Source organism: Hyla sarda, chromosome 3 (genome assembly GCF_029499605.1).
Source record: "Hyla sarda isolate aHylSar1 chromosome 3, aHylSar1.hap1, whole genome shotgun sequence".
NCBI classification, from domain to species: Eukaryota; Metazoa; Chordata; class Amphibia; order Anura; family Hylidae; genus Hyla; species Hyla sarda.
The window spans coordinates 233,988,351-234,005,532 of NC_079191.1; the positions used below are offsets into that span (position 1 = coordinate 233,988,351).

Sequence of the window (17,182 nt, forward strand, 5' to 3'; positions counted from 1 at the left end):
TTCAGCAATAACAAAAAATTGCAAAGACCCCAGTCAACAGCAGTGTGGGAGCACATATTTAAAACCTATGTTCAGGGATTGGAAAACCCCTTCTTTAAACAATAAAAAAAAATATCTTGCAGATTTATGCTTGATATTTAATTATATTACCGGGTGAAGTGAACAACCAAGCAAATATTAAATACACTATTTTTGCAATTCTGAGTCATTAATATACGGCATAAAGTTTAGCTCGTAGCATAGGAGGGGTGGAAATTAAAGGAAGACACAAGGCTTCGTTCTGGTAAGTGAACAGAACTGATGAAGCTGTTTCGAGGGGGTGTATGGAAAAAAAAAAACAAAAGCCACAATAAATTCGGAACAAAACATAGTTTGATCAGTTATTTGTCTCAAAGTTACGTTATGTATGGGGGCTGATTAGTAAAACAGATTTCTGAAAATTATTATTTTAGTCGCTACTAACGGTTAATAATACATCATTTAACAAGGAGCAAATTCTGAATGGTGAGCTGGGCTGGTTGCCGAGAGAAAGTGCAAGAAGCAATCTGCCCCATATATCATCACACTTGGCACAAAAAAAAATAAAAAATAAAGATCTGTTATAAAGGATGACAGTAATGGCACTAGGGTTAAACTTTGTTAGTGTGTATTCCTCTAACCATGATTTTAAAAGGGCAATTTATCTAAAAGAGAAATTCCTTGTGAAAAATGAGATGACAAGAGTTTAACTCCTTAACAACGAGGCCCGTTTAGGACTTAATGATCAAACAGTTTTTGTTTCACTTTTTCTTCCTTAAAAGAAAAGTTAAGATTTTTGTACTGTATAGATTTCTGTTTTCTACCTGGAAAGGAATTTAATAGTGCTTCTACAGTTTTTCTGTTTTTTGTTTACAGTGCAGTAAATAGATTTATATGTATCACACATATGAGCTGTAACTTTGTACATTGTAGCTCAGTGTAGCAATGTAAAGGCTTGTTTTTGTACAGAAAATGAAGGTTATTGTAATTAATCTATAACAAATTTATGAAGCTTTCAGTTTCTCCCATTGGATAACCTATAAGGATACGATGTGGTGGTATGGAAATGACTAAGTCAAGTCAAGTAAAATACAGATGCATGATGCTCCAAAGGCCATGGATAAGGAACAGTAAGCTACAAGGGTGAATGGAATGATCTGCATGGTTCCAACCACCATCAAACAACAACAAATCAACAATAAACACATTTTTTTACATTATTTATGACTAAAACAACTTTTATGTAAATATTCCTTTACTATAAAAGCAAATCTTAAAATGCACTGAATTATTCTACTGCATTTACATCCAGAAATATGGTACACTTACATAGAATCTATTGTTGAGAAATAATATACTTAAATATCCTTTATAATAATATACTTTATATATATAACAAATATCTATAACATATAAGGTAATGTTTAAATTTTAGACAGCCTGAGTATGGGTAGAGTATGAATGTAGAAGTTTACATTTTGGGACTGATGGAAAATTGTGTACAAATATAATACAATAACATAGGAAAGATAAATGATACTTTTCTACCAGGTCACAAAAATTAGATTCGCCAGACTTTATATAAATAACGGAAACTCTGCTAAGAAAAGACAAAAGTATATTGAATTTCTTGTCTCACAACAGGCCACACTAGACAATTCCAGTTCCTTAGGTCAAAAGGAAGATCCCAGAGTCCTTCCTTTTCTGCGGCTTATGGCTTCACTAATGTAATCTGCTGCGCTGGATCATTTAATCATTGCCTTGTTTGTGCACACACTGTATAAAAGACAAATGTCAGGATTACATAGTGTCAAGCCTCATGCATTAACCAGACTCTCACTGTTTGGGACTGGAGGTTAATTACATTCACGCAGAAAAACTGTTTTACAAGAGACTGAAAGCTACCTTTTAAGTACATTAAGGCCAAAAAATATACAATAGTAGTTAAATATCACACATATGGACAAAATGATTAGTGCATATTATTTGAATAGTAAGATGCTACAAAGAAGGAAAAAATCCAGCATGGACAATGTTGCTGTCAATATTATCAAGATGTTTAAGGCCCACAGGACTGCAAGACAAAATCTGTACATGAAGCCACATGTCATCAGAATTGCAGTGTCTATCTCCTTAACGACGCAGGACGTATATTTACGGCCTGCGCCGGCCCGCGCGATCACGGTGATGCCCTGTATTAACTCTTCCGCATCTGAAGTGAAACTGAAAGTATTCCGGCAGCTCAGTTGGGCTGTTCGGGCCTGCCGCAATAAAATCGCAGCGTCCCCGACAGCTTACTGGACACCAGGAGGATCCCTACCTGCCTCCTCTGTGTCCGTTCGGCGAATGACTGCTCCGTGCCTGAGACCCAGGCAGGAGCAGTCATGCGCCGATAAGACTGATCAATGGCATGTTAATACATGCCAGTGGTCAGTGTAAAAGATCAGTGTGTGCAGTGTTATAGCCCCCTATGGGGGCTAACACTGCAAAAAAAAAAAAAGTGAAAAAAAGTTAATACAGATGATTTAACCCCTTCCCTAATAAAAGTTTGAATCACCCCCTTTTCCTATAAAAAAAAAACTGTATAAATAAAAATAAACATAAGTGGTATCGCCCCGTGCGTAAATGTCCGAACCACAAAAACATAATTAAACCGCACAATCAATGGCACACAAGTAAAAAAAAGTCCAAAATAGTGTATTTTTGGTCACTTTTTATAAATTTTTTAATGGTATAGAAAGTGATCAAAAAGTCTGACAAAAATGGTACCGATAAAAACTTCAGATCACGGCGCAAAAAATGAGCCCTCAAACCGCCCCGTATGTGGAAAAATAAAAAAAAGTTATAGGGGTCAGAATAGGACATGTTTAAACGTATACATTTTCCTGCATGCAGTTATGATTTTTTTTCAGAAGTATGACAAAATCAAACCTATATAAGTAGGGTATCATTTTAACAGTATGAGCCTACAGAATTAACCCCTTAAGGACTCAGCCCATTTTGGCCTTAAGGACTCAGACAATTTAATTTTTACGTTTTCATTTTTTCCTCCTCGCCTTCTAAAAATCATAACTCTTTTATATTTTCATCCACAGACTAGTATGAGGGCTTATTTTTTGCGTGACCAGTTGTCCTTTGTAATGACATCACTCATTATATCATAAAATGTATGGCGCAACCAAAAAACACTATTTTTGTGGGGAAATTAAAACGAAAAACGCAATTTTGCTAATTTTGGAAGGTTTTGTTTTCACGCCGTACAATTTCTGGTAAAAATGACATGTGTTCTTTATTCTGAGGGTCAATACGATTAAAATGATACCCATTATTATATACTTTTATATTATTGTTGCGCTTAAAAAAAATCACAAACTTTTTAACCAAATTAGTACGTTTATAATCCCTTTATTTTGATGACCTATAACTTTTTTATTTTTCAGTATAAGCGGCGGTATGGGGGCTCATTTTATGCGCCATGATCTGTACTTTTTTTTGATACCACATTTGTATATAAAAAACTTTTAATACATTTTTTATAAATTTTTTTTAATAAAATGTATTAAAAAAGTAGGAATTTTGGACTTTTTAAAATTTTTTTCGTTCACGCCGTTCACCGTACGGGATCATTAACATTTTATTTTAATAGTTCGGACATTTACGCACGCGGCGATACCAAATATGTCTATAAAAAATGTTTTTTACGCTTTTTGGGGGTAAAATAGGAAAAAACGGACGTTTTACTTTTTTATTGGGGGAGGGGATTTTTCACTTTTTTTTTACTTTTACTTTTACATTTTTTTACATTTTTTTTTACACTTGAATAGTCCCCATAGGGGACTATTCATAGCAATACCATGATTGCTAATACTGATCTGTTCTATGTATAGGACATAGAACAGATCAGTATTATCGGTCATCTCCTGCTCTGGTCTGCTCGATCACAGACCAGAGCAGGAGACGCCGGGAGCCGCACGGAGGAAGGTGAGGGGACCTCCGTGCGGCGTTATGAATGATCGGATCCCCGCAGCAGCGCTGCGGGCGATCCGATCGTTCATTTTAATCGCGAACTCCCGCAGATGCCGGGATCTGTATTGATCCCGGCACCTGAGGGGTTAATGGCGGACGCCCGCGAGATCGCGGGCGTCGGCCATTGCCGGCGGGTCCCTGGCTGCGATTAGCAGCCGGGATCAGCCGCGCATGACACGGGCATCGCTCCGATGCCCGCGGTTATGCTTAGGACGTAAATGTACGTCCTGGTGCGTTAAGTACCACCTCACCAGGACGTACATTTACGTCCTGCGTCCTTAAGGGGTTAAAGGGGTACTCCGGTGAAAAACTTTTTTTTTTTTTTTTCATCAACTGGTGCCAGAAAGTTAAACAGATTTGTAAATTACTTCAATTAAAAAATCTTAATCCTTCCTGTACTTATTCGCTGCTGAATACTACAGCGGAAATTCTTTTCTTTTTGAAACACAGAACTGTCTGCTGACATCACGAGCACAGTGCTCTCTGCTGACATCTCTGTCCATTTTATGAACTGTCCAGAACAGCATATGTTTGCTATGGGGATTTCCTTTTACCCTGGACAGTTCATAAAATGGACAGAAAAGTCAGCAGAGAGCACTGTGCTCGTGATTCAGCAGACAGCTCTGTGTTTCAAACGGAAAAGTATTTCTACTGTAGTATTCAGTAGCTAATAAGATTTTTTTAATAGAAGTAATTTACAAATCTGTAAAAAAACTGGGAATGTGCAGCTCACAATTAACTAGCCGAGGTAAGAGGGCTATACACCTACACCTGGTGTTTTAAATAGGAGAGACAAAACTAAGAAGGTAGCCAACCCCCCTAGGCTAGCATCAGTTGCCTGATACAATGATGTAATGGTAATAATGATGACTGGATCGTGCTTCAATTATAATATGAAAGTGCAAATTTAATATACAATATAAAATACATAAAAAAATATTTTGTAAACAGTAAATCCTTGTATTTGAGGATTTACTGTTTACAAAATATTTTTTATGTATTTTATATTGTGTAATAAATTTGCACTTTCATATTATAATTGAAGCACGATCCAGTCATCATTATTACCATTACATCATTGTATCAGGCAACTGATGCTAGCCTAGAGGGGTTGGCTACCTTCTTAATTTACAAATCTGTTTAACTTTCTGGCACCAGTTGATTTAAAAAAAAAAAACAAAAAAACATTTTTCACCGGAGTACCCCTTTAAGATAAGGTGTTATTTTTACCAAAAAATACACTGCGTAGAAACGGAAGCCCCCAAAATTTACGAAATGGCGTTTTTTCCTCAATTTTGTCACACAATTATAATTTTTTTCTGTTTTACCGTGGATTTTTGGATAAAATGACTACTGTCACGGCAAAGCAGAATTAGTGGCGCAAAAAATAATCCATAACATGGATTTTTAGGTGGAAAATTTAAAGGGTTATGATTTTTAAAAGGTAAGAAGGAAAAAACAAAAATGAAAAAAAAAAATCGAAAATGATGAGTCCTTAAGGGGTTAAAGAAAAAAAGAGGAAAACTGTGTCTCATGTGTTACCCCCAGACACCAGGATCCATGAACAGGAGTCAAACGGTGAGACAGCTTTGTGTATGGCAGCTCATTTTGTGGAAATAAAATAGTGCATATCACTCCTCTATGGGGGTTGCTAAACTGGAGAAACTGCCAGCCCAGATGGTCACAGGAAGAGTACTCCCTGGTCTCATCACAAGTAAAGAAAGAAGAAAGGCAACAAGGACCACAGGCGCTGTTTCTCTTCCCAGTAAATAATGGAATGTCCGTTGCTCAAGCAGTATTTGAATGCCCTTAGGCACTTGTTTATTCAAATAAAAGAATAAAATGAACAATGACGCGTTTTGGGGGTTCTGAAACGCGTCACTGTTCACCCCAGAAACGAATCATTGTTCATTTTATTGTTTTATTTGAATTAACAAGTGCCTAAGGGCATTCAAATAAGGCTTGAGCAACAGACATTTCATTATTTACTGGAAAACGGCGACTGTGGCTTGTGGTCCTTTTTGCCTTCTTTCTTTTCATCAGAATCACAGAGCAGATTTATGAGAAATATAAATATGAGACAATGTCAATGGCATCCAAACTAAAACAGAATTTTTTAAAGTTTTTTTTAAATCATTAATAGTGACCAAAATAAAGGCACTAAAAGTTTGGTTTAACACATGTACTTGTGTACGTAGACATGAACTATGTAGAAATGAAACACAACTAAACAAATCCTAAGAAACTTTTGTTTCCACATTTAACCACTGGTATAAGACATGGTTAAAATGAAGTACTACTGTTACAAGGCTTATCCTATTCCCTTACTTTTTGAAAGTGCTGCGACATTATACACTTCTCTTTATCTTTTCTATATTAGCAAGCGTGTTTTAGTGCGTAAAGATTGGCTGATCTCCATTGACTTAAAATAGTATAATCCCATGACCAGAGAAATGGTTGATAAGGCAGCTTTTCCCAGGCCTCAACAGCAGGAAACTCCAGGCTGTGGGATAGCTAGGTTTTATTGTTCAGCAATAGGTAAACTACTTAATGACAGCTAACACAATAGGCTGAACTACTAAACCCTATGCAATCTGTTTCTAATGCATTCAATCAATACAGTCAGAACAGAACAATCTTGTATTGGCTTAACACATTGGTTGATAAACAGACTCACCCCTTTATTAATGGAAACCCGTCCGCTTTATCATGCTGCCCAAACCACAAGCAGTCTTAAAACAGACATGGGCACACTCTCTACAATGCATGATGCACTCTCAAACGCAGCACCCCAAGCATTTTAGAGAAATTATAGTTTTAACAATGACCCAGTAATCAGTCATGGCTCCAGCATATACACAGTGAACCGGGCTAGATGCTGATGGCTCCATTCTATGTGTAGTGGTCGCGCCAGGTTACTTCAGCACATAGCCCAATGAATTGATTTGGAGCTTTGCTGCAGTAACCCAGCACCCTATTCTATAAGTATATGTTGGAGGCACAGATCTGCTGAACAGTTGGCCAGTGGTTGAGCTAAATGTTAGCACCCCACCGATCAGCTGAAGATTGGCCATCAAGGTAATGTGACATGAAACCTGATTAACATTGTTGAGTAAATCTAAAATGTAGCATCTCTGTAATATATCCGCATCAGCTGTTCACTTATTTCTTGTATAGATAGATATTTCTATCTATAGATATAGATTATATGCATTTGATACTACTTGGAAACAGTTAATAATGCTATTTATGCTATTGTGTCAATGAATGGGTGGATCTGACTCTACTGTTACTACTTTAAAAGGAATCTATTATATATATATATATATATATATATATATATATATATATATATATATATCTTTAAAGGGAATGTATCATATATTACAGTTAAAACTAGTTTTAGTTAAAACTAATTTCCCTAGTGAAAACTAGTTTTGACTAAATGCCTTTGTAAAAACTAGTATTGACTGCTTTTCCCAAGTGAAAACCAAGTGAAAACTAGTTTTGACTGAATGGCTTTGTGAAAACTAGAATTGACTGCTTTTCCCCAGTGAAAACTAGTCTTGACTACTAAACTTTAAAATAAAATTGTTACTCTGTCTTAAAAAAAAATGGTATCAGGACATCCCTGATAACTAGATTTATTTGGCATTACTATCTCTCTTACAAGTAGAGAATTTAAAATAAAAAATAAAAAATGCCTCAACATCATTTACTACTAATATAAAGTACAATATGTCACATAAAACAACCTCAAGCAAAAAAAACAAAAAACAAAACAAAAAAAAAAACAGTCCATTCTAGTTTTCACAAAGGAATAAATTCTACACTGCTCAAAAAAAAATAAAATAAAGGAAACACTAAGATAACACATCCTAGATCTGAATGAATGAACTAATTGTACAAAATACTTTCGTCATTACATAGTTGATTGTACTGACAACAAAATCACACAAAAAGGATCAATGGAAATCAAATTTATCAACCCATGGAGGTCTGGATATGGAGTCACACTCAAAACCAAAAGCGAAAACCACACTACAGGCTGATTCAACTTTGATGTAATGTCCTTAAAAAAAAAAAGTCAAAATGAGGATCAGTTGTGTGTGTGGCCTTCACGTGCCTGTATGACCTCCCTACAATGCCTTGGCATGCTCCTGATGAGGTGGTGGATGGTCTCCTGAGGGATCTCCTCCCAGACCTGCACTAAAGCATGATGTCCCAGATGTGCTCTATAGGATTCAGTTCTGGGGAACTGCTGACACACTCCAGCCACTTGAGGTCTAGCATTGTCTTGTATTAGGAGGAACCCAGGGCCAACCACGCCAACATATGGTATCACAAGGGGTCTGAGGATCTCATCTTGGTACCCAATGGTAGTCAGGCTACCTCTGGCAAGCACATGGAGGGCTGTGCAGTCCCCAAAAGAAATGTCACCCCACGTTACTTGCCCACCGCCATACTGGTCATGATGTAGGATGTTGCAGACAGCAGAATGTTCTCCACGGCGTCTCCAGAATGTCACATGTGCTCAGTGTGAACCTGCTTTCATCTGTGAAGAGCCAGTGGCGAATTTGCCAATCTTTGAGTTCTCTGGCAAATGCCAAACATCCTGCACGGTGTTGGGCTGTAAGCCCAACCCCCACCTGTGGATGTCAGGCCCTCATACCACCCTCATGGGGTCTGTTTATGACCGTTTGGTGGACGCATGCACATTTGTGGCCTGCTGGAGGTAATTTTACAGGGCACTGGAAGTGCTCCTCCTTGCACAAAGGCGGAGGTAGCAGTCCTGCTGCTGGGTTGTTGCCCTAATACGGCCTCCTCCACGTCTCCTGATGTACTGGCCTGTCTACTGGTAGTGCCTCCATGCTCTGGACACAACACTGACAGACACAGCAAGACCTTCTTGGCACAGCTCGCATTGATGTGCCATCCTGGACGAGCTGCACTACCTGAGCCACTTGTGTGGGTTGTAGACACTGTCTGATGCTTCCACTAGAGTGAAAGCACAGGCAGCATTCAAAAGTGACCAAAACATCAGCCAGGAAGCATAGGAACTGAGAAGTGGTCTGGTCAGCACCTGCAGAACCACTCCTTTACTCGGGGTGTCTTGCTAATTGACTATAATTTCCACCTAATGTCTGTTCCATTTGCACAACAGCATGTGAAATTGATTGTCAATCAGTGTTGCTTCCTGAGTGGACAGTGTGATTTCACAGAAGTGGGATTGACTTGGAGTTACATTGTGTTGTTTAACTCCTTAAGGACCAAGGACGTATGAGTAAGTCCTTGGTCCCACTCCCGTGATATAACACGGGGTCCCACGGTGACCCCGCATCATATCACGGCGGGCCTGGCGTCATAGTGAAGCCGGGACCCGCCCCTAATAGCGCGCGGCACTAATCACGGTGCCGCGTGCTATTAACCCTTTAGTCGCGCGCTCAAAGCTGAGCCACATGGCTAAAAGTGAAAGTAAAAAGTGCCGGTTAGCTCAGGGAGCTGTTCGGGATCGCCACGGTGAAATCGCGGCATCCCGAACAGCTGTACTACAGGAGGAAGGTCTCTTACCTTCACTCCTGCAGTCCAATCGCAGATTGAATGCTTCAAGCCTGAGCTCCAGGCTTGAGCAATCAATCGCCGAAAACACTGATCATTGCATACCTATGGAGATGCATTGAACACTGTTAAAGATCAGTAAATGCAATGTTATAGCCCCCCTATGGGGGCTATAATATTGCAAAAGAAAAGTGTAAAATTATCATTAACCCTTTGAATTATCCCTTCCCCTAATAAAAGTTTGAATCTCCCGGCATTTCCAATATAAAAAAAAAAAACTGTGTACATAAAAACAAAAATAAACATATATGGTATCGCCTCATGCGGAAATGTCCGAATTAAAAAAATATACTGCTAATTAAACTGCATGGTCAAATGCGTACGTGCAAAAAAATGCCAAAGTCCAAAATAGCGTATTTTTGGTCACTTTTTATATCATGAAAAGATGAATAAAAAGCGATCAAAAAGTCAGATCAAAGCATGAATGGTACAGACAAAAACTTCAGATCACGGCGCAAAAAATTAACCCTCATAGCGCTATGAACACGGAAAAATAAAAAAGTTATAGGGGTCAGAAGATGACAATTTTAGACATATACATTTTCCTGCATGTAGTTATGATTTTTTTCTGAATTAATACAAAATCAAACCTATACAAGTAGGGTATCATTTTAACCATATGGAACTAGAGAATAAAGATAAGGTGTCATTTTTACCGAACAATGTACTACGTAGAAACGGAAGCCCCCGAAATTTACACAATGGCTGTATTTTTTCAATTTTGTCGCACAATGATTTTTTTCCCGTTTCGCCGTAGATTTTTGGGTAAAATGACTGATATCATTACAAAGTAGAATTGGTGGCGCAAAAAATAAGCCATAATACAGATTTTTAGGTCCAAAATTTAAAGAGTTATGATTTTTTAAAGGTAAGGAGGAAAAAACGAAAGAGCAAAAACCGAAAACCGCCCGGTCCTTAAAGGGGTACTCCGCCCCTAGACATCTTATCCCATATCCAAAGGATAGGGGATAAGATGTCAGTTCGCCGGGGTCCCGCTGCTGGGGACCCCGGGGATCGCCACTGCGGCACCCCGCTATCATTACTGCGCAGAGCGAGATCGCTCTGCACGTAATGACGGGCAATACAGGGGCCGGAGCATCGTTACGTCACGGATCCGTCCCTCGTGACGTCACGGCCCGCCCCTGTCAATATAAATCTATGGGAGGGGGCGTGGCGGTCGTCACGCCCCCTGCCATAGACTTGCATTAAAGGGACGGGCTGTGATGTCATGAGGGGCGGAGCCATGACGTCACGCTGCTCCGGCCCCTGTATCGCCCGTCATTACGCACAGAGCGAACTCACTCTGTGCAGTAATGATGGCGGGGTGCTGCAGTGGCGATCCCCGGGGTCCCCAGCAGCGGGACCGCGGCGATCTAACATCTTATCCCCTATCCTTTGGATAGGGGATAAGATGCCAGGGGCGGAGTACCCCTTTAAGGGGTTAAGTGTTCACTTTTTTTTTGAGCAGTGTAGTTTATACGAAGGCGTTCAGTAAGTATTCTAGTTTGTATGAAGGTGTTTAGTAAAAACTGGTGTTTCAACAAAGGCATTCAGTAAGAACTGGTTTTAACTAGTAAAGAGCAGTCAATTCCATTCAAGTTTTGACAAAGACGTTCAGTCGAAACTAGTTTTCACTGGGGAAACATATTTTACTACCTAAAATCAGTAACTGAAATATTAACCTTTTTCCTTCTGTCTTTTTTTTGGGAAAGTTTTCTAGACGTACTCTGTGACCTGTGCAAAGATAATTGTGCAAAGGGAAGGTTGTGATCTGTAACCATTATCCATTGTGAATGTTGTGCGTCAGATTATTTGCGATAAGATGACCACTGTAAAGTGATCGCTACAAAAAAAACTTTTACAAACGATGTGCCTTTTTAAAAGTGATGTGCAGTTCTACCATTCATTTATATTTGACACTGAAGTGCTTGAACAGGGCGTCGTTCTCTCTTCCATATACAAAAGTCTTCACAGCGCCTATCTCCAGCATTATGTTGGGTCTCACAGTGGAGATGGGTACTTTTGGAGCCAGAGAGGGAGAGGATTTAAGATAAAAGTGCTGTACAATTTTTTCAATTGAACTACTGAAGGTACCCTCAATATGGGACCTTATGAGCGTCTTGTTTTTTTAACATGACAATATAACTAATGAAGCAGCATGGGTAAGAAAAAGGGGGAATTAAAAGGAATATATTATCAGGTTTATTCTGTCCTGAGGGCAGCATAACTTAGTGACAGAGACCCTAATTCTAACTATATGTTCCTTACATTGTTTCAAGCAGCCTCACTCAGAATATTTTTTTTTTCTCCAAGAGACTGAGCACTAGTCCTTGATACAGCTGTCACTTTCTCCAACTATTGGTCAATTTTTGCCAACTTTTTACCTATAGTGGGTATAGAATGACATCTATCTGTAGCGGGAAAGTGGCAATGCACTCAGCTGTTTAGTTGTAAACAGAGATTTTATAAGAATGGCTATTAATGTAATGAATACATTGCTGGCATAAGAGTCTCTGTCACCAGTTTTTGCTGCTTTAAGTTATCTAGTCTTGTAGGTAGCTTTAATGTACGAAGGGGTCATTTCTAAAGATGTTGTCTTATCTAGAAAGGTAGAAAACCCTTAAATTTAGTATGGAAATGCGGTGAATTTTCTCCCCCATAAAGGGTGCAGTAATATCAATTATGCAAACATTTCTACTTGCCAGAGTTCCTTCTATACACAACCTACAGATAATGATTATATACCTGGCAACTCTTATGTGACATTAAAATGTGCAAATAATGGGGATAAAACTAATGCAGTATGTGCAATGAGCTTCAGTTTATGTATGGATACTATCACGTTTTAAAGTAGTTTAAACTTGAAGTCCTGTTGGCATTCCAAAATCTTGAATGCTACATAAATCAATCAAAACTACCATGTAAACCGAGTTATTCCAAATATTTCTGGTATTCAGTGAATTTACTGATGTCGTCAATAGGAACCATTACCTGGCTCAGGTGAAGCCCAGATTACAGACAAACCCTTTGTGTCTAGTAAACAGTTTCAATCTTAAAAGACAAGAGTCTGAAAGGCAATTTCCTCTAGAGAGTCATAGCTGCTCTCAAAATGCACCTTCTATCATTTTCTACAACATTACTGTTCACCAGTCCTTGGTATTAGTCATGGCAAAATGTGACTAGTCCAATTGTGCTTTCAAGCACAACTCAATTCTAAAGGATATTATTATATAAATGTTACGTCTTAAAGCTAAAAGGTACTTACACACTTAAAACAGCCAACATTCCCTAAATGGTTGTTCAGGATCCATGGATAGCTAGACATTTCTGTCAATAGGGGGTTGTGGAAAGAAATCAGGCTCCTGATTGCACTGGTCCCCTTTATTACTTGATGTTATTCAAAATGATAATATAGAGTCCCCAGTCAGTGAGTATAACAAGTTCAGAACACTGCCTTCGAAGGGATATACCTTTTTCATCAGGTTCATGCGCTGTGGTCAATTCTGTTATGGGCATAGGCCAGAAGGAAGGGGGAGTGACTACTGATCGCAATTCTATGGCCGACATTTACACTGCTAGAAAGACGCGCTTGGCAAGCGCCGGATAAGTATTTTATGTTGTATGTGCAGGTTGACTGTAAGTGGGTGAAGATCAGATGCTAGGTGCTATACTGATGAAATGTTGAACTTTATGGTGGAATAAAGAAATGCAGAATTGGGCTTCCTGTCTATTTTGTGACTGTTTCTCTGCATTGTTTGATGTAATCTGGATTGGTACTCATGTGAATCACTTGCAGGACAGATGGTGTCTACGTTGGCTTCCTTGACCTTGGCATATATATCTATCTTGCTTGAAGTGTGCTGTTGTAATTTTTGTGTTTGTACTTTTTTTTTCAGCCATTTATAATTGTTCTTCTGAATGTGCTAACCAATTTTTAGCTTTTTTTTGTATTGCATGTAGGGGAGTGGCTGTCTCCATCTTTGTCGTGCACTCATCCCATCCTCTTTAGGTGAAATGCTTATTTATATTCTTAATCACTTTTTTATTATTTTATTACACTTTTTAAGTCCTCATAGGCAACTATTAAAAGAAAGCAATAATTTCTGGTACTGTTCAGTGGTACACCATAGTGTAGAACTGATCAGAATTATCGGTGATGTTCTCAAGTTATTATAATTTCTATTGCAGTGAAGTCATTGACAACAAATACAGTTAACATCCAAATCCAGATCTGCAGTTCAGGATTTTGGGAAAGCTGACTAAATTCCCTACCAGTTTTGCATAAGTCTCTACCCCCCCCCCCCCCTTCTGAGTTGTGTTTTATGAACTTGATAAAAGAACAAAACATTTACTGGTGATTTAGCTATAATATCCAACAAACCACACACACAGTATAGACCAATGGTAAATCCCATGCCTTTTACTTTGTACTAACCAGTTTTGGCCTTAACATTGTAACACATGAGAGATTAAACAAAAACAAAAGAGGGGCACCGCTCGCCAAAAAATTAAAGGAGGTGATAATATTCAGATCTTCAAACAGAGGGGATAATAAAAGCCTTCTTTCATCTGCCAAAGAGGAATATCTTACCTGTTCCAAATCTTCAAAGGGACGTCTATAATAGCTGCCTTTTCATACACATGAAGCTGCAGGTACCCTGTCTATGTTTTACTTCTTCTTTGCTCCACCCCTATAGCCTGTCAATTATTGACAAGACAAGCTAAGCTTGATCCCCCTACACATTGCTTTCTTCTATAAAGTTTCAATGTTTTGTAAGCGTTAGATGCCTAAGTGTCTGTGGTTTCCCTTATGTCAGACCTCAGACAGGTGTCTTTGCAGGCACTCACTTATTAGCTCTGTGTGTGCTGTCATACAAAGTGATACTTACAGAACGTAAATAAATGCTGAAAAGATTGTTTTGGAGACTTTGATTTAACATGGCTAGAAACAATATCTCTCTCTCTCTCTCTCTCTCTCTCTCTCACCACCTTCTGGGTTCATTCTTCGTGGCATACTTTCTACAAGGTGCTGGAAACATTCCTTGGAGATTTCCAGCCACATGGCTGGAACTATCTTTTGTTACAAATTTATTATTACATATATATTATTTTATTTTATGTTGTATAGTATTTCTGGTTTAGGAGCCAGAGGATGCGCTAGTTAGCACGAAACGCGTGTCGCTCCCTCCAGAAAGCACCCGCTATAAGTGCATCCCCATGTAATGCTTTTTGCCAATAAAGCACTGAAGATAAGCCTGGTGAGTGCAGTATGCTACCACGTTGTTAAAGGGTTATTCTGGATAGCAAAAATTATTCATAATTTGTCCCCTCATGGCCAGACCAACTGTACTGTAATATACACCTATTACCTGTACTGGGCCATTTCCATGGTTAGAATATGCTGTGACAGGCTAAGGAGAAGAAAAACCTGCCATCCTTCATCCACTTTGTCTTCTTTCCCCCTTCACCCAACAGACACATTAAAAAAGGAGAGACTGTAAAACCAGCACCTCTTGTATTACCCTCAGAAGAATTTAAAGTTGTTTCACAGAGGAGACCAGCGTCTCTATGAGATGGCCGCTTGGCCGCTCACCTCACAGTAGAAGTAAAAATGCCTATCACCCTAGAATTGTAAAGGAGTATCACAATGCCGAGTAGCTGCTGTGCTGGATAGTCAGAGGAACAGGGGCAACCTGCCCTGAGTGAATATGCAGAGAAGTGGTGGAAAAAAGACCTTTTCTTTCCAGGCACCGCCAAAGAAATCTACAGTCTCGTTTGATGTAAAGAGTCAGCCGCTCCTGGAAAGAAAAACTACATTTCCCAGTAGTACTCAATGTCGAGGCTGTTAGAAGGGGAAGTGGCTTGCCGGTATGATGTCAAATGGCTTGATGAACTGTGAGAGAGAGGGGGTGACTTGATTGGACAATCTTGGAAATGGGGTGTGTTTTTTTAGTATGGTGCTAGAAAAAGTACAAAGTGTCACATGATATCTGTCTCTGTTGGGCAGAGACATAGCAGAAAAGAGACCTTTATATTGTATGCAGGAGGAAGGATGAGAGACAAAATAGAGCAGTGGGCAGAGGGGGACAGTGCATCGGGGAGCAATGCATGGTGCCAGAAACACGCCAGGGGGACTATTTATTTAAAAAAAAAATGTAAAAAAAATAAAAAAAACAAAAAACAACAACAACACCACCACCACCACCACCACCATCTGGTCACTGATTAGTTAAAGGGGTTATCCAGGAATAGAAAAACAGCACCATACCGGTCCTCAGGTTGTGCAAGTTATTACAGCTTGGCTCCATTTGATTCAAAGGAAATGATATGCAATGCCACAAACAACCTGAAGACCAGATCGGTGGTGTTTACAGAAGAAGTAAGCTCTGTTTTTCTAATCCTGGATAACATCTTTAAGCACTGCATACCCTGATTCAATGTGTCTCTTATCATTTAGTTACAGTGTAAAATCTACCAAGTTAAGTTCTCAGGTCTCTTGTTTACAGCCATCCCAGACTAAGCATTATATTTTCATGTTCTGCAATACTCCATATGTTTATAGAAATACAGATGTTAATATGGCAGAAACCACTGAGTTCAAACACTTGGCAACATGAAAGTACCAGATACTAGATGCAAACACTTTCTCAATTGCAAATGATAACTGTAATTGTCTGTTCTTGTACCTTCAGGTGTGACTGCTGTAGGACAAACCTCCTTTATTAAATCACCAAGCGTATGAGGCTTCCCATCGTTGGCAGATGGCCGAAATAGCTTTTGCAAAAAAGGACGTTCACTGGTTGTCTGTAGATAAAGTTAGGAGAAACACAAATTTAACTCTTCTATATTCTGACAAATGAAAACAGAGGGGTACATATATCAAAACTAGCACTGGTGAAAAGTGAAACAGTTCCTATTAAAGTATGATCTAGAATCTACAGTAAATGGTTGCTATGGACATCTGTTCCAATTTTTCTTCCGTACACTAGGTTCACTGAGCCATGTTTATAAGCAGAAACAGAAGAGAGCAGCTTTTCATGGATCACATGAGTCCACTGGTAAAATGTTGGGATTAAGAAGGTGTCACAATATTAAACAGCAGTAATAACTATAAGAACATTGTGGTTAGTGAAACATATGCCCAAAGTGTATGTGTGTGACACATCTTTTCTTTCCTTTACATAGTTATAGAATGACATACTAGGATCATGATAACACATATACCATTACTGAACAACTACATATCCCTGTGCCTCTTGGTGCATGCACTTTGTGTAGCTAAAACAACAAAACATCACGAGATAAGTGACAAAATAATGGAAAATTTAACAAGTATTTTGTATAATAATAGATAAAATGTCCACAGTTCGAAAAGCATGGGTATATACGTAACAAGGAATGTGAGGATGAATGTTTATCATACAACTCATTATCTATATGTGTATATCTGAGAAGCATAGTTATGAAGCAGGGGTGATTTAAGGCCAGAAAAGCAGAAAAAATTGTGCAAAAAAGTTGA

General features: G+C 38.8%; 1 protein-coding gene across 4 annotated transcripts in view; it reads right to left on the reverse strand.

The window, feature by feature from the left end:
* The window catches only part of ATG5 (autophagy related 5), a 175,418-nt gene that overhangs the window by 5,862 nt on the left and 152,374 nt on the right, over nt 1-17,182 (reverse strand). For 3 of the 4 annotated variants that reach the window (XM_056566223.1, XM_056566221.1, XM_056566224.1), the window contains exon 7: nt 16,350-16,467. In XM_056566223.1, the coding sequence (XP_056422198.1) occupies nt 16,350-16,467 (118 nt within the window). Of the gene's footprint in view, nt 1-973; nt 1,795-16,349; nt 16,468-17,182 lie in introns of those variants that run through there. The other variant, XM_056566225.1, reaches the window with a different exon arrangement.